This window comes from Macaca nemestrina, chromosome X (genome assembly GCF_043159975.1).
Source record: "Macaca nemestrina isolate mMacNem1 chromosome X, mMacNem.hap1, whole genome shotgun sequence".
NCBI classification, from domain to species: Eukaryota; Metazoa; Chordata; class Mammalia; order Primates; family Cercopithecidae; genus Macaca; species Macaca nemestrina.
The window spans coordinates 48,503,118-48,529,637 of NC_092145.1; the positions used below are offsets into that span (position 1 = coordinate 48,503,118).

The 26,520-nt window shown below is 35.4% G+C and overlaps 1 protein-coding gene across 1 annotated transcript in view; it reads right to left on the bottom strand.

Annotated features, from left to right (window-relative positions):
- Positions 1 to 26,110, bottom strand: part of LOC105490434 (TBC1 domain family member 8B) — a 65,558-nt gene extending 39,448 nt beyond the window's left edge. Inside the window, exons 1-7 of the mRNA XM_011756034.3 lie at positions 25,832 to 26,110; positions 12,357 to 12,467; positions 10,113 to 10,231; positions 8,905 to 9,130; positions 7,636 to 7,876; positions 4,857 to 5,064; positions 4,046 to 4,213 (exon numbers count right to left, since the gene is read on the bottom strand). Of these exons, the coding sequence (XP_011754336.1) occupies positions 4,046 to 4,213; positions 4,857 to 5,064; positions 7,636 to 7,876; positions 8,905 to 9,130; positions 10,113 to 10,231; positions 12,357 to 12,467; positions 25,832 to 25,961 (1,203 nt within the window). The 5' untranslated portion in view covers positions 25,962 to 26,110. The remainder of the gene's footprint in view (positions 1 to 4,045; positions 4,214 to 4,856; positions 5,065 to 7,635; positions 7,877 to 8,904; positions 9,131 to 10,112; positions 10,232 to 12,356; positions 12,468 to 25,831) is intronic.
- Positions 26,111 to 26,520: the final 410 nt, after the last annotated feature.

The window sequence follows — 26,520 nt, forward strand, 5'->3', positions numbered from 1 at the left end:
CTTTGGACCTGGACTTTGGGTTAATGCTGGAATGAGTTAAGACTTTAGGGGGCTGTTGGAAGGGCATGATTGTGTTTTGAAATGTGAGGACATGAGATCTGGGAGGGGCCAGGGGTAGAATGATATGGTTTGGCTCTGTGTCCCCACCCAAATCTCACCTTGTAATAATCCCCACATGTCAAGGGCAGGACTGGGTGGAGATAACTGAATCATGGGCAGTTTCTTCCATGCTGTTCTCATGATAGTGAGTGAGTTCTCATGAGATATGATAGTTTTATAAGGGGCTTCCCCCTTTGCTCAGCACTCATTTTCTCTCCTGCCACCCCTGAAGAGGTACCTTCCACTATGATTGTAAGTTTCCTGAGGCCTACCCAGCCACACAGAACTGTGAATCAATTAAACCTCTTTTCTTTATAAATTACCCAGTCTCAGGTATTTCATCATAGCAGCATGAGAACAGATGAATATAGATGGGATTCAAGGAAAGGTAAGGAGGAGTATTCAAATCAATGTGTAAATAAAAGGGTAAGGTAGAAGAAGCCAATAAAGGAAGAATTAATGATTAGAGAGTATAGGTCTCAAATTGCAACAATTCCCTTCTTTTTTTTTTTTAAAAAAATGCTTATTTTGACAAATCACATACTTGACCACTTAATATTTTAAGTTTAGCTGTTTGAATGAGGAGCTACATTTTTGCAAATACAGGTTGGAAAATTCAAGGTTGTAGTCTGGATCTCAAGCACAGCACATTCCTTTAGTTTGAATGACTGAATCATCAGTTTATCTATTGTTCTAAACTACAGGAAAAGTATCCCAGAGGGAAAAAAAATAACCTCTTAAGTAATGAAACCCTAAACATAAATTTATAAGAGTGATGACAAGTATGCCAGTCCTATCCATTATTACCTCTTAAGTATTCATAAAGTCATGTTAAAACATTCACCTTCATCAACAGGCAGTAGGTGGTCAGAAAATTTAAAAAATGACAAAAAATAAAATAAAAAACACTTACCTTCAAAGATGGTAGTTTAAAATAACGTTTAAAATTTTGAAGAGTATAATAAAGTAGATTATTCAAGGAACTAAACTTAAATTTTTTGAACATTTTTGCTCTGGCTCTTTTGAGTGGAAAGTTTTACCCACGGTGTTTTATATATGTACTTGGAGATAAATATATATTTCTCTCCATTTGGGTGTTCACACTTATGACAAGTAAATTTGGCACTCATCAGACTTTTAGTGCCTGAGCAAAATCCAATCACATCTAGAAAGCAATATAGATTGTTAACTCTATAGCAGCTATTCTTAATCAGTTTCATTTTTATTTTCTGACATTGATTTTACAATTATCATACAGCTCTAAAAGTGAAGGAAAGACAAAGAAAAGATGAACATTTCTTTATGTGTAAATTTAAATTAGAATACTTCTTAAACTCGGTATAATAAATGGTTACAGAGTTGACCTGTAAAACCAATAATTAAAACAAAAAAATATAAACAAATACTTTTCTCAAATATCAGAAGCTTATCTTAAATAGGATCCTGTTCATAGTCCACAATTTAATGGGTGTGAATTTCATTTTCAATAGTTTCTGGTTTCCCAACTTAGAAATAAATCTACCCCCACAGCTAAAAATCATTTTCCAAATTTATATTATAGTCATAAGAAACACCTTATTCTTATCAAGGCAAGAAAAAATCAGTCATGTTGGTTAAACTATTATTTGGATCTACATTATCATGTAGGAAGCCCATTACTTCTATTTAAAAACTTAGTAAGATAGTCCTGGTTATGAAATTATCTTATTAAGATAATAACTATATTTCATATAGTTAGTAAGTTACTATATGTTTACATGTTCTGTGATAATCTGTAGAAGATACTTATTTTCCCATCTAAAAACTTTAAGGCATGAACTCAATTACTACCTTTCTTGACATTCCATAGTTTCCACAATTCATTCATAATGTAGTTTAAAAGCATCAGGCAACGGATCTTCAGTAGTGCTTTCCATTCTTAGGTCACTTTGCTTAAAACTAACCTAAGAGGGCCCATTTTTCTTTCACTGAGTAGTTTTGAAAAATTACCTTATCTAGCAATAGTTCCTGATTATATGTGTCAATAAAAGTAAAAGATTCATGTATTTTTCCAAGCAGTTTATTAGAATTTTACTAAATCTCTTTATATGCCCAGATTTTAGTATAACTTATTAAAATATGGAACATTTTAATATATACCTATATAAAAACTTGGATAGAACTGATACTCATGCATAATTTCAATTACTTCTGGTAGGATTTGTTCTTTGTATCATGTCTTTGACATTCTCATAGGAAAAATTTCCTAAAGTACTTCCTGTATTCATATTTAGACTTGTTGAATTAGACTCCTGGAGATTTAAATTAAAAAGTCTTGCTGTTTGTACAAAGTCACCAGGTTTATGAAAATAGAATGCAATTTTTCTCTTTGTTTCAGAATAAGTGTAGTTATAAAAGGATATAGCTATAATTTCTGTTACTTAGAAATCAAATGGAACTAGCTCTTGTTTAAAAAGCTTTCTCTTTACTAATTTTTTACATGTACTATTATTAAAGCTAGATATATACAGATACTAAAATGGGTTAATATTCTTCATCATTGATAAGATAAAAATCTTAAGTGAAAACAATATTATAGCAATTTAAAAATACATATTTCCAAGCAGATACTATACTAGCTGGTATTTTGTACATATATTTATTAAAACCTCTAATAAAGAGTAAGAGAAACTAGAAAACTGTAGAATTCTGATGCATATTTGGAAAGATGGTAAACTCATTTTGAAACAAAATCTTTTCTTGACAACTGAGCATACTCAGCTACTAAAAGCACATGAAAGTTTTAAGGGGAACAGTTACAGCTCTCCAGGTTTTGGAAAAGCAAATTAATTAAAGGAAAAAGAAAGATATGTTGAGCTTTGAAGCTAACACATGGACTGAATGTGAAATAGAACAGAACAAGGAAAACATGATATAAGTAAGAATTTGGGAGCACTGGGAGAGAAAACTACTAAGGCTGGTCAGATTTTACTTGTATTCCTGCATCAAACTAAGGAATATCCTGGGTACATACTAAAAGAGAATGAGAGATAATAAAGTTGGGGCAAGAAAAACTCTTGATGGCCAATGTAGAAAATCTGTGTCTGGAATTGAGATGGAAAAAAAATTTAATTACATGTTTTCACTGTGCTTTTTAATTATCAAAGGGAAAATTAATTTTACCAATACTACATTATAATTGACTTAGCGTATTATTTTCAATCTCTACTCTGGAGATAGCAGTAAAAGGCTCTATACTCCAATTCAAATAAAATAATATAGCCAATAAAGACATATTTAGTTTTTCTTTGAATTTTACTTAAAATATAAATAGCTATAATTTGATAAGTTTTATCAATCTATTAAAACATGGGGTTCCTGGACATTGTAAAAGAAAATTCATTTGAATTCGGCCTGTCTGCATTTCCATGAGAGACATATGAAACATCAAAATCCTCCTTATCCTCTCTAATATTTTACTAGTAAACAGATATACTATTATTTTGCTTTTGGCCAGATTATGTAAATAAGGCTGACCTACAAGATATTAAATAAAAGATATCCAGACAGGTTTAAAATTGCTATCTCTTTGCAACAATAAGAGGAGTCCTTTTTCGAGGCCTCACTGAATTCTCAAATATATTTTGATTTCTTAAAAACCAAACTATGTGAAAGTACAAGGTATATTTATATGGTAAACAGCAAATATAGTAAAAGAAAGATCAAATTATAATAATTTTATAAAGTATGAGTTTCTAAAAATGAATGAGTTTCTAAAAATGAAGTCCTTAATTCTCACTTCTGCTTTAGGATGTGAGTTAGATAATATACTTTCTTAGATTCTATCTTTAAAAAAAAAAACCTGGACATAAATAGGAAAGGTACTATGAATTCCTTTTGAAGAATGGGCTACACTAAACACACACCTTTTTTTTCAAAATGATTTGATTGCTGTATAATTAATTACCTCTGTGCTAATATCATGATATTGAGCTGAAGCTGCTCCGCATCTGAGCCTGAGTTTTGCCACCAGTTGTTCAAAGTCTTCAACTTCATGGAAGCGAAAAGCTGTTTTTCCTTTGATGCTAATTATGACAGATTTGCTGGAATCATTTGTCTTATCTATAGCTAAGACCTAGGGGGTGAAAAACATAGAGATGAATTAAATTTTCCTTTATTGTTGACACCTTCAAGTAAATTGTGTTTGGCTTACCCTTTTGTGGCCAGAAGTTTTGGTCTATAGGTATGACTTATTAAGAAATTGACTTTGGGTACTAGTTGAACCAATCATACAAGTAACCTCAGTGCAAGTTATTTCACTTCTGAAGAAAAAGGTCTAACATGTATCCTTTAAAAATGACAATACAAATGTAAAACTTCAGTATCAAATGCCAACAATTTATTTCTGACTTACATAAAAGATGTCAATGTTATTTTTTCTGCCAGAGTACATCAAAAGTGATAGTCTAAATTTGGGTATTGATGTCATACATTTTTGAATGATCAAACTTCATTTTGCACTAACCTAAATGCTTATCTTGGTTTTAAATTTTAAAGTTTAAAAATTTTCACTTTCAGTAAGAGCTGTAAGACTTTACTAAATGGAACTGAGACTATCTCAGAAGGTTGTACTCTTATCCTGAAGAATAATTATTTTAAATTACTAAAAGGATATTGCATCTTGAGGTTTTAATAATTTATAGAATTAAAGGACATTTTACTCTGTGGAAGATATCATTTTCAAACTAAAAACTGATATGTAACCAAATTCACATTACCTCTCGTAGTGGAATGATTACACTATACTGATTGCCATCTTGGCTAGCAAAGCAGATATAATTTTCTGAGATGCACATTTTTCCATGAGTATTGAAGTGACTGAATGGTACCCATAAGAAACATTCATGTTCCTCTTTCAAACTCTCTCCTTTGGGCAGCCTAAAAAAGGCATTAAATTGCTCACTGTGGGCTCTATTTTCCAGATCTCTGTAGGAAAGAAAAAATGGGATGAGGCACAAATGAATTCTCAGAAATGAATTCTAAGGTGTACACATGCCTGTATTGACTAATCTACATACACTGTGAAGCACACAGATTAAACACTAAAAATGCTGTATTTTTCAACAAATTCTGAAATAGAAAAAAATACACTGATTCTTGCAAACTCCTTTTGTTTGTTCTTTTCTTCCAATTTCATTTTATTAGTAGATTAAAATGCACAAAAGTTAGAGATCATGTAGGTCTTCAAACTATCTCTAAGGGGTGATTTGCTAGAAGACTATTATTATATTATCATATAGGCATAATATGTGACTATGGTTAAAACCAATCCTGGAAGACAACAATGTTCCTATCTGGTTACCAGAAAATCAAGCGAGTTACCCAGTTCAAGTAAAATAAAATAATGAAAATTTGTGGCATAAAAATTTATAGGGAAAGAGTAGTCTATTAAAGACAGTATTAAAAATTAAGTGAAGTAAAATTTTAATTGAATGTTTTAAAAAATCTAAAGTAGAAGTATGATAAAATAATACTGCTTGCACTATGTTGGACACAGGATAGGTGTCAGTAAATACAGAGGACTTATTAACTGATAGACAAATGTAGCCTTTGTGTAAAAAGCAATTGCTTTAAATAGTATAATTTTTCTAGAGACACAAAACAATTGCATTAAGTATCAATGCCATCTGGGATAATAAGTAAATAATGCAAGTTCTAATTCAAATCCAACAGCGCTAAAACTAAATTCATTCTTCCTGCATATACTATTTAAATATGTGGTAGTTCATCATGTCTTTCAAAGTACTTCTGATAAACATGAACAGAAAACCACAATCCTGTTAATTTTTACCTCAGTTAAATGGTATTTTTTTCAACCTGGGAAAGCTGATAAAACAAATGAACTGTAATTTGGTGGGTTCACTCTTATTTAAATAAAATAAAGTCCACTTATGTGAATGGAAAGATGTCCATGATATATGAGGAGAAAAAAAGCAGATTGTAGAACAATGTGTGATGTTCAGACCTATTTTTGCAAATATTTTTAAATTCATGCATTAAAAAGCCTAGAAGGATATACACTAAATTTAACTATCATTACTGTGCTTCTGTATTGTTTAAACTATAAAAGTAATATATATTTGTAAAAACAATAAGCAGAGCAATAAAGATACTCCATTTTATAAAAAAGCCATTTGGAGACTAAGTCCCAATACATTACTGTTCTTTTTAACTTACTAGGAAAAAAGATGTAGATATATACAATTTTCAATGGGCTCTCCTAAAAATGCACACAGACAAAAATGGATTTATTATATCTTAATTAAATACAGATTTGGTGATGAATAACTCATTGATAGCCTTTTAGACTATATTTTAATGGAAATAAAATGGCAAAACAGTTTATGTTTATGGTTGCCAGTCAAGGAATGAAATACAAAAACAGATGCCCACCTATAACATAATACAAACAGGATTCTTAATCCTTATAGAATTCTATTTATAAATCATGTGTACTGAGACCTAATTTTGGTAATGAAGTGTAAAAAATTTACCTTGCTGATCTAATTTCCAGAAAAGCAGGGAGGTTTACAAACAAATCCTTATGTATATGAATTTTAGGAATGGTTTAGGAATAGGCAAGAGGAACAACTGTACCCAATCAGGGCTGTGTAGTGATCATACAACCTTCTAGGTCACTTGTTCTGGTCTAGCCATAGGACTGCGGCTTAGGTTCCTCTTATACTTTCCCATATAGTCTATACCGTCATCCTCCTTGCCAGAAGCTGCTTTCACTAGCTATTTCTGGATCCTCTCCTCTCCTTTTCCCCTTTGGCATGTTCATTTTAGTCAACTGTTTAGAATGTTCAGCAGGATAAAAGATATCTGGTCAGTTTCAACAAACCAAATATAATGGCAAACAGCTGTCAGACAAGTACTTCTGAAGGGAGGCACTAATAATGATTAACATTTACCTCATATTTTATATTTTACAAAGTGCTTTCACACATATCATGCTCATTTCTCATAAGTGCCCTCTGAGATAGAAATGACAGATAAGGAAACTGAGGTCCTGAGAGATATGACTTATCTAAGGGTTGTTCTACTTTCATTCTAAAGTCCATGCTCCACTGACTCCACGAACTTGCCTCTTCATTTAAAAAAAAGTTTTCTATAAGTTATTTTAAAAAATAAATAACATGTTTAACAATTTCAGACCCAAACTGTCCAGACTATTCATAGAGAAATTTAGAGTTAGACTAAACACACACAAAAATCTCTGCATTTCTAAAAGCATTCCAGGGCAAGTCCTATCTGAATCTCAAGAAATAATTTTCAAACCTAACTTTTATTATTTCTTACAATTAAATTTCATGGAGAGAAGGGTAGTATTTATGCAATGCATATGAATAAACTCACAAACACACACACACCCACAATCAACTCCAAAAAAACCTCTGTCATAAAACATAGAAGAGTTAACTTTTAATGGTAAGCAATACTATCATTCTTATGGTCAAACAATACTTTGAAAAGTAAAAATTAAGCTTTGAATACCTTTTGGTGATCTGTAGAGGATTATAAAGGACTGGGTCATTATCAAATGTTTCCTTATCAAAAAGTCTTCTAATGGCATAGTTTGCCAGCTGTTCCATAAGAAGGTATGTTTGGTTAATGTGCAAAAACATTGAAAAGTAGTGATTCTCTCCTTGGGAACACACGTGAATACTCTCTGTCAGTATGACATTTGAAGTCTTTTCAAGTTTTGAGACTTCATCCCAGGAGATAATGAGTTTTACTGCAAATAAGAGGTATAAGCAGGTATGATTAAACTCTCATACTGATTTATGTTTATTAATCAGGTCTTCTGAAACAATAGTTAACCCCTTGAAAAATACTACAAACAGCTAAAATAGTTTAGAGTTCCAGATTAGTTAAAAATTTGAAGCATCAACATGAACATGCAAGAATTGGTGATTCCAGGAAGAGATCTAATTTTAAATAATTTCTTTTGAGATAGAGTCTCCCTCTGCTGCTCAGACTGGAGTGAGTTGATGTGATCATGGCTCACTGCAGCCTTGACCTCCCAGGCTCGATTGATCCTCACATCCCAAGTAGTCCCCCCCGAGTAGCTGGGACTACAGGCATGTGCCACCACGCCCAGCTAATTTAGATTTTTTTTGTTTTGTAGAGACAGGGTCTCACTATATTGCCCAGGTTCATCTTGAACTCCTGGGCTCAAGTGACCCTCCTGCCTTGGCCTCCCAAAGTGCTAGGATTATAGGCATGAGTCACTGTGCCCAATTTAATTTTAAATAATTTTAAAAAAATGATTCTGATTTGATATTTAAATCTATTTATTTATATAATTACATAATTGTATAACTACCAATGTAAAAGCTGTTTGTATGTATACTATAAATAGTACTGTTTGATTCTTCTTTGTGGCTACAAAGTGAGATGTGGGTCATTAGGTACTATGGCCACTATATTTAAACTGTGTGTTTAAAACAGATTAAAACACAGACTAAAGCAAGTAGGTAGTTTATAACAAGGAATGTAAAGCAGTCATATGCCAGATCATCATCATCATTTAATACTGACTCACTTCCCACGATATGCAAGGCATTCTATATATACTTCTAAAGGTTTTATGTTAAGCAACCAGTCTTAAAAGTGTTCTTTCCCTAGATGAAATAAACTTTTATTATACAGTTTAATTACCTTTAATATCAATCCTATTATTTTATTTACAACCTAACATCATTAGAGTTGATAGGTCAGACAGCAAATTCAAGGCCATAGTAAGCAATAGAAACCACTTACTTTCTGATCCCAACAAAAAAGAATAGAAGCTCAGAAAGTTGGTGCTAAGATAAAGCCAGCCCTGACAAGGAACCCGTCCTTTCCAATAACTGCATGAATAATAGGTCACTAACTTCTCCTTCTCTGGTAAACCAAAACATTTTTCAAATTTCAAAAGGGCTTCTCGAAATTTCTCAGGATCATCTTCTTTTGCAAAACAATGTTTTCTCTCTTCAGCAATTAATCCCTAAAGGAGACAAAATATTTTCCGAAAATTCATCATCACTTACCAACAAAAATATATTTCATACATTCAAATAGTTGATTGAATACAACTGTACAGTCAGCCCTCCATATCCACGGGTTCTTCACCCATGGATTCAACCAGCCAGGTATTGAAAATATTTGGGAAAAAAATTCTACAAAGTTCCAAAAAGCGAAACTTGAATTTGCCATGCACCGAGGACTATGCAGAGTTCACTCAAATGAAGTGATGCATAGGCATTGTATTAGGAATGAGTAGTCTAGAGATGACTTTAGGTATATAGGCAGATGTGCATAGGTTATATGCCAATACTCTGCCCTTTTATATTAGGAGACTTGAGCATCTGTGAATTTTGGTATCTACAGCAGGGGCCAGAACCAATCCCCATGGATACCGAGGGATGACTGTATATATCTATATAGGTACACATGTCATATATATGTACATAGATAATTCTCTTAGGACAGAGGTAAGCATATTTTCTTCAGTTGTGTACTTAGGTTTTTTTCTGAATGCCTCACAAGGAGCTACTACAAATACAGGTGCTAAATATATTTGTTTGAATGAACAAATGGTTTATTCAACTCAAAACTCAAGAGATATTGAAATAAAAATGCCCCTAAGAGTACTCACAAGGGCGCCAAAGACAAACATTTAATGAAAGGGGAAATAGTAAATCCAGCTCATCAGAAAATATATAAAATTCTGAAAACAATATGTCAGTAATTGGTACCTAAAGAATAACCAGTATGTTTTAGAGAATATTTCAATATCTATCAATCTTCCCCTGTGCTAAAGACTTTACAGTTTTCTTTAGCACACTGATTCTGAAATTCATATGTTTGTTTCTACCAATCCTGAAAGGTGCCAGTGAAACAATGACCTTCCATGCAAACGTTGATCCTCATATACGAGAGTCAAAGATTTTGGTACTCCATCTACGAGCTATATCCATGCCACTTACTCTTATTTTTCCTTGTACAAAATTAGTAATATCTTCATTTGAATCAAATACAGATAAGGTCTTCATAATATTTTGTTCCAACCAATCCCAATGCTTGGTTATTTCTTCTCTGTTGGCTCCTGATTAATAACACAAGAAAATAAAACACTCAAGGAAAACTCCACAACAAAACTGCTCTTGTTATTTAAAAGCTTAGTTTAAAAAGAAATAACATTTTCACTTTAAAAATTGACGGTCATAAAGGAGTAAAATAATTACATTTATTCTCTACTTTATCCCTCTATGTGGGCATGAACAGTATTTCTCATAAATAGAAAGAATAAAACATTTAATGAAAGGGGAGTAAAGTAAATCCAGCTCATGAGAAAATATATAAAATTCTGAAAACAAGATGCTAGTAACTGGTGCCTAAAGAATAACCAGTATCTTTTAAGAAAATATGTAGAGTACCAGAAAATACATAATGCACAATTCAATCCTTGGTCTACAAATAATGCAGTTAATACTGTGTCTATAATATGTGTGGCTGAAAACAGCATGTATGTGACAGTCCTATGCATGCTAAGTAAATGTAGATCTCAACTGTGACCACTCTACTTATTTCAGAAGCCATGAAACCTTTGCTCAGAGCCACCCCATTCATCAAAAGACCTAGTAAACTTATAGAAATGTCATAAAGGAGGTTAAAAATTCTGTAGCAAGGTTAAATCCATGTGACCCGCTGAATCAGCATTAGGAGGTTTGCAGAGGGTGAGGTTAAACATTATTAGCCCTAGTTGCTTTGGCTTGAAGAATATTTCAGTATTTATCAATCTCCTCCTATCACTCACATACCATTAAAGTCTTCTCAGCACTGTGTATTATATAAATATTCAAAATAAATATGCTGACTTTTTAGTATATTTTATAATATATGGAGACTGGCATATTAAAAAATTTGTTGACATTGCAAATGGTCTATTTCCTACAATTCAATCAGAATTTCATTCATGTTACTAAGTCACCATACCAAGAGTAATAACTGTCTTTAATAAACCACAAATAAAAGCCATGGGGGAAATGTTAAGGCCTTAAGTTTGATTCTTTTGGTATAAGGAAGCTTCATTAGTAGGTAATTACACTATTTCTGCATCAGGTTAATTTGGGGAAATAAGTTATACAATCATCCTTTTTTTTTTTTTAAGTAGAAAGGCCTTCTTTTTTTTTTTAAAAAAAATAATTTTTACTAACTAGATTTAGAGTTGAGGTTACAGAATTCTTGTGATGTCAGCAGGTACAATGTCAACCTCATTTAGGTTAAACGACATTCAATTTAAGAGGGCCAGGAGGAAAGACTCACTGGCAACACTAAAATAAATTTAGGGGGAAATATAAAAAACAAGCCACACATCCTAAAAAACTAATTGTATGCTATATGTTCACACATATGAATGTTCCAGAAACTCATGTGCTTTTGTTCTGTTTTAAAAAGTATAATATATCTACTTTAGAAGAGAGGGGGATAAGAAGAAAGGCAGTTTTTCAACAGCAAAAGGGCTAGAAATCTGGGATTCTAATTTAGACCAACATTATAATTGCATCATAAAAGGAAGTAAGAAACTGTCAATGCAGCTTTTTAAAAATTTATTTTGACTTGCTTTATTAGAAAGTATTATCCTAATTCCTTTCCTACCCATAATATATATGTTGAAGCATCTGAACCACCCTGGCATGAATGAATATGTAGCATTAACTGTAAGACACTCCTTCATATTTGAAGGATATGATGCTTTTTCTGAGAAGGTGGGAGTGAATAAAAAAGGTTTAATTTTCCAGGCTTATACTTCCTTAGGAGTCAACCTTTATGTTTTGGGTTCACAGATAACTTCAGATTCTTCTCCTTGGAGTTATTAGTAATGAAACAATTTATTTCATGGAGAAGTTCCCATCTTCCCAGTAGTTGGATAAAGCAGAAGTTGAAGAAAGGAGTTATGTAGCAGTAACACTGACCAAAATCTGTTCAGAATCAGCCCTGCTAGACCACATGCTTCAGGTCCCTCACACCAATGTATTAAAAAAAAAAAAACAACTTAATAACCCATATCCTTTAAAAATAAACAAAGGTCTTGCTATTCTCTCAAAGTAAAGTTACACATTTAATTTGTTTTTAAATCTCAAAGCAACTACAGAGTATAAATAAATATGAATACTCAGCTTTGTAGTACCCTTATTTAATTTGAATTATGTTTTAAAAATCATACTCACCACATGCAATTGACAAGTAAACTTGAGAATCTGGCGTCTGGTGTAGGATGCGAAATGGAGCTACTTTAGCAGTAGAGTCTAAGACTGAATCAAGAGTCCCAACCAGAAGCCCTGTTGTAATAGGAAGATTGTTGAAATAAGGACTTTACAAGAGATAAATCAAATCTGTATCACTTCATATAACAAGCTAATAAATTTATTTTAAAACTTTTCTAGTCCAAAGAGTCCTTATAGTGGTTTTTCTTAAAGAAAAAATATATTTGGGATAAAGAGAAATTACAGTATGCCAATGTGAGTAGTATCTGAGAAAATTATCTTTCAATAAAAGAGTTAAGTCAGCTTCAATTGTCCAAATCTCAGAATGTATCTGCAGCACTTAGGTATCTCGCTCATAAGGTTGTATGTATATTAGATAAGAATGTAGAATCTAGTACTATAGACTAACTGGATTTAAATTCTGGCTCTGTCACTTGCTTGTGTCAACTTGAGCAAGTTAAAGTACTTACCCTTTCTGCATCCTCATTTGTAAAATAAGGTTAAAACAGATCTTACTACAAAGGGCTTTTGTAAAGATTAAATGAGTTGTTACATTTAACGCACTTAGAGCAATGCTTAGCACACAGTAAAACACCCAATATTAGCTAATACTATTATTATTTAAGAAAATCTTAGATATTTAAACAAGATAAAACCTTGATTAAATAAAATGCTTCTGTACAGGGATTTTCTTTTCAACAATTCTTAATTCCTCAATTAGGAATTCAAGGCTCTTGATCAATTAGTTCCAGTTTAATAATCTAATTATATTTCCTAGAACAAAGTTCACTGTTTTCTTAAACAACCAGCTAATTTCTCCCATAGGGTCTTTGCTAAGCAATTATCATTTTACCTAGAAATGCTAATGAAGAAAAAAAAAAGAAATCCTAATGAGAGTCGTCTAGCCCAGTCCAGCTAATCTGAATCCTACATTTTCTTCAAGACCCACTTCCCCTGTGAAATCCTCACTGGCAATCCCAAGCAATAATAATTTCCCTTTTCTCTGAATATTCATAGGACTTAGGTCTATACAGGTTGAGTATCCCTTATATGAAATGCTTGGGACCAGAAGTGTTTCAGATTTCAGATTTTTTCAGGTTTTGGATTAAGTGCGTACACATACCAAGATATCTTGGGGATGAGACCCAGGTCTGAACACGAAACTTATTTGTTTCATATATACCTTATACATACAGCCAGAAGATAATTTTATACAATATTTTAAATAATTTTATGCACGAGTTTTGACTGCATTTTGACTGCAACCTGTCACATGAGGTCAGGTGTGGAAATTTCCCATTTGTGGCATCATGTCAGCAATCAATGTTTTGGATTTTGGAACATTTCAGATTTTTCATTTTCAGATTAGTGATGTTCAACCTGTACTACACAACCTAGTATATATTAGGCTGGTTATTATAACTACTTTCTAAGAGCTTCATGTATATAATTTTTGTCTCTTTATCCAGATTATTTGTCCTCTGAGGAAAATAACCATGTTTTCTATCTCTGTGTTTATATCCATAACTTTCAACATATTGCTGCACAATAAGGATATAGTTTGTTGATTTAACTATAACAATGGGATGGCTGAAATATAAAAATTTACCTTCCTTTTCTGGAAGCTCTGATTGGTTGAGTGTTGGTTTTGCTTTATGAGGCATTTGCCTTTAATTTAGAATACAGATTTTTAAGAAAAATTTAAATCAATTATAAACCAGGCTTTTGGCTCTCTTCCTATTTTTATCCACTTAAAAAGAATTAAGATTTTAAGCAAGGTTTGGATGAGAATACAGATAGGTTGGCAGATGCTCACATCTGCCTCACATCACTTCCTATCACGTTAGGAAGTTACATGCATGGAAGGAGGTAAATTAGAAGAACAGGAGATAAGACAAAGACATAAAGAGAAATTTGGCTTAGCTGAAAGGAAAGGGTAGAAGAGTAGATACAGGAATTGATAAAAAGTAAAAATAGGGGTCACAAATGCAGCATAGTATCAATTAGCAATTTTCAGAGGATTTTGATAGTGAGGGCAAAGTTCAAGAAAGAAGATTTTGGCAATGGCAGTATGTGCAGATTATAGAGGTAAGAAATTATCTGATATGAAAAAAAGTTAGGGTATGAACTGAAGTTTTTAAAAAATAGAAATGAGAAAACTGACAAATATGAAAGAGAAAGTATTGGGGAAAAGACAATGGGAATGAGGATGAGGGAAACAGGAAATAATTATGCTTCAACTAATGAGGAGGGAATTACTGATAGGTTTGGGGATAAAAGGGAAAATAATTCTATCACTTTTAGCATTGAAATAGTGACTATGAGAAATTGGAGATTTCGTAAAGTATAAAGGAAGAAAAGTAGAGCTAAAATATGCAGATGGTGTCTTCAGAACTATGTGATTAAAATTACTCAGGAAATGGAGAAGAGGAGAACGTTTTCAATTTGAAGCTAGGAATGTGAAAATACTCAAAAAAAGGATAAAAGAGTACTTGCAAAAGACAACCAAAAGAGCTATCTCTACATTGAAAAACAGAATTAAGTACATAAGTGTGTGTGTATATAAATAAACATAACTTGTCAAATTTGTCAAAATAAAGGAATTACAATTTCAAATGAACGCACTTTATTGAATACAGGATAGCTTTAGCAGATAACAGATAAAAAGATAACTATCTTTTTGAAGATACTGTTTAAAGATTAACGGTGGCTATGTGGATGTGAGAAGAGTAGTCAAAATCACTGGCAAGAAAGGTCACATTTGGCAGCAGAAATGTTCACAAGATTATAAGCGCCTTGTACTATGTAGAAAGAAAATTGCTCAGTTTTTGTAAGTATGAAATCAGGCAGTTAGTATAAAACTATGCAACAAATAATTTGGAAGCTAGTGCTAGACTACATTTATAGTCACTTGGGGAACTCTTCCAGCTCATTAAGCTGTAATCATCATCAAGTCCCTGCAAGTCATTCAGAAATTAATATGTACCAATTTCTGGGTTCTAAATACTCCCTCCTGGAGTATTTTAAAGTAAATTCTAGACTTGTATCATTTCATCCATGAATAATCCAGTATCTTTTAGTTTATTTTTAAAGGTCCTCAGAGGCCGAGCTTGGTGATTCATGCCTGTAATCCCAGCACTTTGGGAGGCCGAGGCAGGTGAATCACCTGAGGTCAGGAGTTTGAGACCAGCCTGACCAATATGGTGAAGCCCTGTCTCTATTAAAAATACAAAAATTAGCTGGGCGTGGTGGCGGGTGCCTGTAATCCCAGCTACTCAGAAGGTTGAGGTAGGAAAGTCACTTGAAGCTGGGAGGCGGAGGTTGCGCCACTCGGAGTGAGCCAAGATTGTGCACTGCACTCCCGCCTGGGCAACAGAGTGAGACTCATCTCAAAAGTAAATGAATGAATGAATCAATGAATGAATAAATAAATAAATAAAAATAAAAGGTCCTCATTTGAATCTAACATGTGGCCAATATTGAGAACACTGATCTATGGCATTAATTGCCCCTTCCAATATTTAGACACCTGCAAATTTTATAAACATTTCTTTTTTTGCATTAGGTCAATGGTAATGATAAACAGGGCAATGGGCTGAGTGCCAGAGGAAAGACCAGTAAAACAGTCACAGCTTGAAAATGGTACTCATTATCAATGTGCTAGTTTAGTACACAAACTAAAGTGTCCTTTAGTTTGACAAGTGGCTCTTTCTGTTTGTAAACTGGATTGAGGGCACTGTGTAAGTGAATACTGCTCTAGCTGCAGAAGAGTCATGTAATGAACTTCCTAATTACAAACAAGATTTATTTCCATTCTAAGTAAAATGTTCAATTATAATTTTTTTCCATGGTAATGATTACTGAAACCTTACAGTGGATTCTTTATCTTGTCATAAGTTGTCATGCTTACAAAGTCAAACAGTACACCTTTACTGAACTTAGCTTCATTATATGTTAATAAACAAACTAATTAGTAAACTGCCAATACACTTAGTAGGAAATATATTCAAATAAGAGAAGGTAGTGTGCTCAATAAAGTTTGTGGATTTTCCTGATTCTATTACTTTGCTACCAGATCTAAGTCCTTAAAATGACACTATGAATGCTTATTTTGGAATAATTCAATAGCCACAGCTGGCATTTTGAAAGCTGGCAACTTTATATTAAGAGCTTTGGAAAACAGTTAATAAAAATAATTCTTCTTTGGTCCTGTTTTCCCTCTCCCTGAATTCTTTTAAAGGCACTTACTTGAAAACTGAATATATATATATATACATACACACACACACACACACACACACATATACACACACACACACACACACTCATTTCCTTCCCTAACTGAAATCTATTTTTCATTAAAGGATTTAGAATTTTTTAGGGAAGCAATTGATATAACAAACAACAGATTACAATGCCTTGTGGGAAAAAAAGAATAGATGAATTATTAATCAAACCCAGCTACATTTCTAAAGATTGAGACACAGAAAAATATGAGAATTGGTACTATATTTACAGCCACTTCTTACTCTTCAAGACCTATGCACCAATGCACAAAAAGAGTAACCCTCAGAAAAGCAAAGAAATTGCAACACCTGAATTTCTAGGTACAAAGCAGAAAGCAAGTATGATAGCAAATGAATAAACTGGTATACAGTGTAGTACTTTTAAACATTATTTAGAAGAACTAAACCAGGCCCATCATTTTGGTTAGTTTAAAACAAGAGAGCAACTAATACCATAATAATAATCAGAAAATGTGATTACACCTCATTTTATGTGTTTATTTTGAGAAAGGTCTCATTCTGTCGCCCTACCTGGAATGTAGTGATGCAATCTCAGCTCGCTGGAGCCTCCACATCCCTGGCTGAAACAATCTCCCACCACCCCAGCCTTCCATATAGCTGGGACTACAGGCACACACCACCATGTCCTGCTAATTTCGTTTATGTTTTGTAGACATAAGGTCTTACTATGTGGCTGAGGCTGGTCTCCAACTCCTGGGCTCAAGCAATTCTCCTGCCTTGGCCTCCCAAAGTGCTGAGATTACAGGCATGGGCCACCATGCCCGGCCCTATACCTTGTTTTAAAACTTCACTTCTTTATAGTGTAGTAAGGGAGGGGGAAAAAAGGGGCAAGTCGCACTGTGTATTCCTCTCCCTCCCTCCCCGGAACATTTTATTCTCTGAAATCAAGCAAAAAATTACCTTTAAAGATCTCTTTGCACAAGAAAGGGCAGCCTTGTAAGAGATTTTGAGAAATAAAGTATGGCCAATGTCATGACTTTTCAGTCTTTTTTTTTTTTTTCTTCCCCCATTAGAATGAAATATACTTGACAGGAAATATTCGTTTTCTACTTAGGTATGCAGTCAATAATCTTTCTACTGCTACCAAAAAAGGGGGGAGGGGGTTAACACTGATCATCCTTCATTTTTCAAAACCTCCTACAAGGTTGCCCTTTCTCATTCAGAGATGTTTAAAAGTAATTTTTTACTTGATTTCACAGGCACCAAGATGTTCCAGGGAGGGAGGGGAGCACACAGTGTGATCTGTCCTCTCTAGGGGTTGCCCTATGTTATTTTCTTTTTAATAAGCCAAAATGTTAATTTATTTGGCTTATGAGTTGAAACACTTCTAGTGGATATCTGATAGATTACTGACTATTTGCCTAATTTTATCTTACTTAATTGTTCTGGCTCACAGCAGGATGGAATGTCTTGTGGAAATTTTTGTTATACATAGGCTATTTTATGTCCACTGAAAGAACAGTGGACACAAAAAACAAAGGTTTAATTCTTAGGTGCCTTTAATTCTCTATCTCAGGTTTTCCTCTGGTATAGATTAAGACATTGCTCTTCAATAACCTTTTTCTAGTCGCTAAGTGCATTATATATTAAGTCTCATATTTTCAACTTCACGTAAATGAATCTAGAATATTTGCTGTGTCCCCAACAACTGTTATCTTTTGCTTTTGCACTATCACATTATTCTTTCCACTTAGAACATCCCACCCCCACTTCTACCAAACCACCTCTCAGATATTGTTAGTGCTCATAGATAGATGATTTAATTTGAAAACACCCCAAACTGGTTTTTGGCAAGATGCTTCACAGATGCCACACTGGAACTTTGCCACCAGTACACCACCTATTATTAATCACTGCTTTTAGGAAATATTTGTATCTTTAATAGGACTTCAGATAAGCATACTTTACAAGACAGCTGGCCTTGGAAAATTGCTTTGGGGGTTTCCCTGCATTATGGAGATTTCTAAGCCAACAGAACAAGGCTGTTATTACTACTGACTACACTAGCAATTGTATTTGTTTGCTTACATATTTATCAACTGTCTGACCCATCACATTATAAACTCTGTAAGGGTTGGAACTATTTCTGTCTTCTTTTATTTTATTTTTTTGAGATGGAGTCTCACTCTTGTCACCAAGGCTGGAGTACAGTGGCGTGATCTCGACTCACTGCAACCTCCACCTCGTGGGTTCAAGTGATTCTCCTGCCTCAGCCTCCCAAGTAACTGGGATTACAGGTGCGTGCCACCATGCCCAGCTAATTTTTTGTATTTTTTGTAGAGATGGGGTTTCACCATGTTGGCCAGGCTGGTCTCGAACTCCTGACCTCAGGTGATCCACCTGCCTCGGCCTCCCAAAGCGCTGGGATTACAGGCGTGAGCCACTGCACCCGGCCAGAACTATTCCTGTCTTAGTCACCATTGTATACTCAACACCCACGACAAGGGCCAGCTACCACCCTATTTCTCTGTTTCCCTTCACAGAAAAACTCCTAGAAAAAATTATATGTATTCACTCTGTTCCCAAATACTTGTTTGGCTCATATACTCTAGTACCACCAGTCTCTGCTCATAGGTCACCCTAAAAGGCCTTCCCAGACCAGTTTCTCTAATATACCAATCTCCTCCCCTCTCTATCATGATACCTTACTTTATTTTTCTTCATATTGCTTATCAGCACCAGTCATATAATATATTATTTGTTTATTTGCCTCCCCCAACTGCACAGTATTAGCCCCATGAGAGTAGGGACTTTGTTTTTTTTTTCATTGCTTTATCTCCAGCACTTAAAACAGTGCTTGGTTTTTAAAAGGCACTCAGTAAATATCTGTTGAATTAAAGTATTGTATACCATCACATTTAGGATTTACTCTTACCTTTTGTGGTTACATAGCAGTAGCAAAAGGTGGAAAAGTGGGCAAACGTTCTATCATAAAGGCAATATAAAATCTGTCATAGCTGTAGAGCAATGTGGCAAACATTGTTATGCCTTTTACTTTTTAAAATATTTTTTATCTCACTATATTGCCTAGGCTGGCCTCAAACTCCTGGACTCAAGCAATCCTCCACCCCACTCCAGCCTCCTAAGTAGCTGGGACTACAGGTGTGCACCACCACGCCTGACTGCTTTTTATTTTTTATTTTTAGCTTACCTTATAGCCATAAGCCTTCCACAATTGTTCACAAACAGCATGAGTTTTCACTAGTTGAATAATTATTTCTTTTTTAAGTATTGTTTTGAAAAATACCACTAAGGTAACCGGTGTTATATGTACTCTTTATCACCACTCAGCAAGACAAGTGACGCTGATATCTGTGGAAGCACTGTTTGAGAACTTCTAGGTTTTGGGCGATGAGACATCAAAAGGAAATGATGTCCTGATAAGTTATTCTAATTATTGTACATTATTCTGATTATAAACCATAAATGCGTAATCACTATCATGCCCAAATTCTTCAATTAGTAACTATCAGTGTTTTGTTTCTGTAGTGACATCATTGCATATCAGATATAATCCATGTTACCACTCCAAATCAATTTATATATTCAACATGGGGAAAGTAATTACTAGGGAAAAGGGCATAAATATATAGCCCCCTTTGGTCTTCAAGCCCAGAAAATGGCATTTTAACATCTCTCTCTTTCATTAATAGATAAATGTCAAGTATTTGTATAGTTGCTCACAAGTTTCAAAACTCATTTGACTCACATAAAAAATGCTGTGAGGTAGAGAAGACAAGTTTCATCCCCATTTTACAGATGAGGAAACTAAGCCTTTATAAAATAATTATAGCTGAATAGAGACATAAAACTATCAAAAAATCAAGGAAGATAAAAGAAGCAGGGTTAACGGGGCAAGTGGAATCACTGAACTTGGTGGTATATTCATATATTTGTGGATGTTGGCTTGTAGTTGGTTTATTTATTTTTTATTATTATTATTTTGGAGATGTAGTCTCTCTGTGTCACCTAGGCTGGAGTGCAACAGCACCATCTTGGCTCACTGCAGCCTCCACCTCCTGGGTTCAAGTGATTCTCCTGCCTTAGCCTCACCAGTAGCTGGGACTACAGGCACCCACCACCAAACCCGGCTAATTTTTATATTTTTAGTAGGAACAGGGTTTCAACATGTTGGCCAGGTTGGTTTCAAACTCCTGACCTCAAATGATCCACCTGCCTTGGCCTTCCAAAGTATTGGGATTACGGGCGTGAGCCACCATGCCCAGCCTGGTTTATTTTTTATTTTTATTTTTTAATCCCATAGGACAATACCTAGGGAGGGCAAATCACACTGTATTCCTCTCCCTCCCTGGAACATTTTGTTCTCTGAAATCAAGTAAAAAATTACCTTTAAAGACCTTTTGAATAAGAAAGGGCAGCCTTGCAGGAGATTTTGAGATATAAAGGATGGTCAATGTCATGACTTTTCAGTCTTTTTTTTTTTTTTTTTTCATTAGAATGAAATCTACTTGGTAGCAAATATTAGTTTTCTACTTAGGTATGCAGTCAATAATCTTTCCACTACTTTTTTAAAAAAAGGTGAGGGGTAACACTGATCATCCTTCATTACTCAAAACCTCCTACAAAGTTGCTCTTTCTCATTCAGAGGTCTTTAAAAGTAATTTTTAACTTGATTTCACAGGAACCAAGATGTTCCAGAAAGGGATGGGAGCACATAGCGTGATCTGTCCCCTCTAGGGGTTGCCCCATGGGATTTTCTTTTTAATAAGCCAAAATGTTAACTTATTAATTTTGTGTATATGTGTGTGTGTGTGTGTGTGTGCACGCGCGCATATGTGTGTGTGTGTGTGTGTGTGTGTATGGCGGGCGGTAGATCTTTCCTTACCTTAAATGAAATGTCATGCTTACCATTTGGGCACCTTCGTCTCAGTAAACAGGTACTTAGAAGGCCAAAATTTGTTATCATGAAATGCGGGGATATTTTGCTAATAAATATCTAAGGCGAACATTTTCAGAGTTGGACTCCTTGAGTCTGGGGTAAGGAAATAGGGGAAAGAAGCTTTATATTTTCAAGGGATGGTCATTAAGAGGTTTTTATAAGGCTACCTTATTGTTTATTATGTATGTGTTTATGACAAATTGTTTATACAGTGATTTGCGAAGTCTATGTAAATATAAAATGAAAAGCTTATTTCAAACATTATCATATTCTGGTTTTTACAGATGATTTAATTTCAAAGTAATGGTACCAAGACGAAAAGGGAAATAAACAGAATATCTAAAAATTCTCCATTTTAGTAAGTTTTACTTCCTAGTTTTGTTCTATACCACACAAAAAAGGTCTACTGAGGGAGCTTATCAATCTAACACCCAAGAACCTGCTTACACTATTCAGATATGGAAAATTCAAAAGTAAAATACTCTTTAAAAACTACCTATATGAAGGCTTCCTGATTGGCAGACCTTCCTAAATCCCATATACTAGAGTACTTAGTAGAACGTAGCCCCATAGCTCCATTCATGTAGTAGTTCCCATCTGCCAAGCAAAGCAAATTGATTTGTGCTTAATAAGACAAATATTCATAAGTTAGTTTTAACTCTATAAAACCAGGTGCTAAATGTAGGTGACACAGAAGAGTCATTATTAGCTGGGAGAAGCAAGAGATAACATAAGGGGACCGTAAAATCCAGAAGAGTAAATTATTTCTCTAAATGAAGGAAAATCGCTTTATCTATAAAACAGCTTATGCATAACAAAAATTTCCACAAGATATTCCATCCTGCTGTGAGCCAGAACAATTAAGTAAGATAAAGTTAGGCAAATGGTCAGTAATCTATCAGATATCCACTAGAAGTATTTCAAAAATTTAAAAGAGGTACCTCAGAATTCTAACTTCAAAACTCATCTCTTGTTTTAATAATCCTTGGGTTCTCTGTGGCTGCTACTCCATTATTAGAAAAAAAATGGAGTCAACTAACTTTATCAAGTCCACACTTAAAGTCACTACATTGCTGGTGATTACCGCCAACTATCATATGGCAAAGAAATGAAATCTTAAAGTATAACCATTAACATTTCTAGATGATCATTATCATTTCTTCATTAAACAAAATGCAAACTAATCTTTTAAAGGGATAGCACGTAACACTGGATTTTAGCAAACAAAATGCACAGAGGCAAACTTATGCTGGCACACAGTTAAGCTCCTGTGAGAGCTAATCCAAATGTGGATTTGTGGTAAAGCACAACAAAGCTTTTGGCTTCATGATTTTAAGTAAGAATACTGTAATTGAGCAGTCAGGAAAATCAGCACACACTTTTGCTCTGGACAAAAAAGAACCAAATGAACCTTAAAAGCACCTCTTTGTTCCTTTCTGATCCACTTTGTTTAATTTACATGGAATTACAGTGGTAGCTCTCATGTGGTAATTTCAAGCACCTTGTCAATACCACAGGTAAAATAATCATGAAGAGATATAAACTAACCACTAAATGAATGGGGATATCACTAGTCACAACATATATATGTGGTAGAAATCTTAGTTTATTTCTTCAGACAAATTCCTCTTATTCTAGACTATGGGAACTAGTAAATGGAGTGGGCAGGATAGAGGTAAACTAGTGCAGTTGGTCCACGCTTTAAGAAGAAAGCATGTCAAGCTGGGTGAGGTGGCTCATTCCTGTAATCCCAATCCCAGTCATTTGGGAGACCAAGGTGGGAGGATCCTAAGGCCAGGAGCTCAAGACCGTGCCTGGGCAACACAGCCTGTCTCTTAAAAAAAAAAAAAATTAAATTACCCAGGTTTAGTGGCTTGTACCTGAAGTCCTAGCTACCCCAGAGGCTGAGGTGGGAAGATCACTTGAGCCTAGGAGTTCCACGCTGCTGTGAGCTATAATCACGTCTCTATCACTGCCCTCCAGCCTGGGCGACAGAGTGAGAGACCCTGCCTCAAAAAAAAAAAAAAAAAAAAAAAAAAAAAAAAAAAAAAAAAAAAGCATGTCAAATGAAAAAATCAAACACAGAAAACAAGGAGTGATTGTTTAAAGGAAACTTGCAACAAGTTTAAAAACCATGTAATACTACATTACAGTGATTACATTTTCAAGAATTTGATTTACCTACTTAAAGGAGCACAGTTTTATTATGAGGAACAAAAATAAATTATAAGACTATTCCTGAGGCTGTAACACAGGATATAAAATCTATTTTTTTTTTTTTGAGAAGAGTCTCCCTCTGTTGTCCAGGCTGGAGTGCAGTGGCCCTGTAGCCTTGATCTCCCAGGCTCAAGCCATCCTCTCACTTCCGTCTCTCCAGTAGCTGGGGCCACATGGCCGGCTAATTTTAGTCTTTTTTGTAGAGATGGGTTTTGTCATGTTGTCCAGGCTGGTCTTGAACTCCTGGTCTCAAGCGATCCACCTGCCTCAGCCTCCCAAAGTGCTGGAATTACAGGCCTAAACCACCATGCCCAGGCTGAAATATATTTTAAATATTTCCTAAACTATTCTCAATGGATTCAAGAGAATAATTTATGTCACTGGGTAATTATGAACATCGATTCTAAAATTTTGATCTGAAAAATATCTGCATCTACTAAATGGAAAGACTCTTCTGTAAAATAGCACTTGTAATTTTTAAAAATTAGAAAATGACAAAATGTCACATTTAACAGGGCAATTTTTGTTGCCATATCTTCAAGAGGGCCTTTTTAGAAGTTGGGTAAGATTAATAGGTCTAGCAAAATTTTAAAAAATGTCCTGTAGAACCTCAGAATTCTTTGCACCCTGGGAGTGGCTTGAAAACGAAATAACAGCATACGTTTATCACCATCTTAACGACATACATTGATTTGTTGCCATTATTTTTCGTTTGATCCTCTCAACTTTGTGAGATAGGCACCATTTTCCAAGAGAGAAAAAGCAAGGTCATCTCCTCCATGAATTATAACTTGCCTAGTTTACTAGTTGGTCTTCTTTTTCCCTTAGCCCATCCCACCCTTCTTATCCAGATTATAAGCACTGCAAAGCCAAGGAACTGAATCTTGTGAACCTTGTGGCACACAGTAGGTGCTTAAGGTTGAGTAAATGAAAGAATTTGAGGAATGTCATCCAACAAGTAAGAGAGTAGGATGGGACCAAAATGCAGTCCCATCTTTTGGGAACTCTTGGAAGGAAAGGACTCTTCCCTCTTTCCATTACATCACGCTGCCTGGTCCACCACTTCAAGGTCACAATACCAAATTAGAGATTGATTAGAAAAAGAGCTCTTGTTTTCCCAACGTCCAAAACTTTAAATGTCCCTACCCAAGATGAGTGGTCTCAAAATAACATTCTTTGGAAACTTTAAATATTTGGCCAAAAAAAACAGTTTTTAAGAATTGGGGTCAGGGTGGGTTAGACAGGAAGAGTTAAACTCTTACCGTCTGGCTTACAATCACAGCTTTGAATGAAGGGGCAGCACCAGACACTCAAGAGATTAATTTATTACGACATTGTTAACAGACTTTGAGAGGGAATCCCTTTATTACGACATTGTTAACAGACTTTGAGAGGGAATCCCAAAGATTTAAAACTTGGAGACAAAGTAAAAGATGCTAAACTGGGAGAGGTCAGCAATTCTGAGCCTACCCCTCCACCTCCCCTGACTCCAGTTCTCCCTCCTCCCTAATCTTTCTTTTGATGTCTATTTCTCAGGATGTGATGGGGCGCCTCCCTTTCTCCGAACCATCCCCGCGTCCCCACTCCATCCCATCCCCCATACACTTAAACTCCCCAGGGTGCTGATGATCAGTATGGGCTCTGTGAGAAAAGTTAAGTTCACAACTGCGAACTGGCCCCTGTCACCAGCCTAAATGCGACCTGTCTAGGTCTAACACTCGTCATCAGTCCCCCTCCCCCCATGGGAAGCGACAAGGTAGGTACCCGTTTCTTCCTTAGCCTCAGAAAGAACCGCGCTCCTCCCTTCACCTGTCCCAACCAAAGAGCAACTCGTCGTCCAGTGAGACATTCTCAGGACTTGGAGGTGGTGGCGGAAAGGTGGTGTCGGGAAAAGAACCCCAGTCCCTCCGCCCACGATTTAGGATAGGGAAACCGGTACGAGTAACTGTTGTCCTCGCCACCTTTTAAGTAACAGCGAAGACAGCCCAGAGGCAGGTAGGGTGGCCACAGCTTACCTGTGAGCCCCCCTCCGCCTTCCTCCCCGTAGCCCCGACGCCGCTGCAGCACGAAGTAGTCGTTGGACCTTTCCATCAGCCACAGCTTCAGCGCATTTTTCAGAAGCACTTCCTCAGGCTTCAGCCACATCGCGAACTTTGTGCCCCCCGGGAGCAGTGACCTAGATGCCCTCCTCGCCTCACCCTCAACCCGTCTCTTCCCCTCTGCTTCTCCTCCTACCAAATCTTCCTCAGGCGACAGCAGCTCAGGTTCAGGTTTTCCACACTTCCCCCAACCCTCCCTTCTCTCCCACGTAGGCATAGAGATTGCCAATTCCCTCCCACAGCGCTACCGCCAGACTGGGAAATAGTCCCGCTTCTTTACCTCTTGGGAGTTGTAGTTTCCTACGCGCTTTTCTGTGCTCACGCAACTGGAACATGGGACTACGCTTCCCACAATACACTGGGGTGAGAATGGGTGGGGGTGCTTTCAAAGCGGGTCCCAGCCACCAGTTAAGTGTGTTTTACCTATCTGAAGTTTAAAGCGTTTTTTTGGTTCAAATAAGTGAGTTCCAGGTGTAAAGGTGTTGCTTCTTTTTATCGTTTTACAGCCGAAGGCATTAAACTGTAGAAAACAAAGTTTCTGGAATTTTGGAATATCGGCTCATTCCAGGAAGCAGCAGTAGCAACAACTAACACTTAATGAGTTC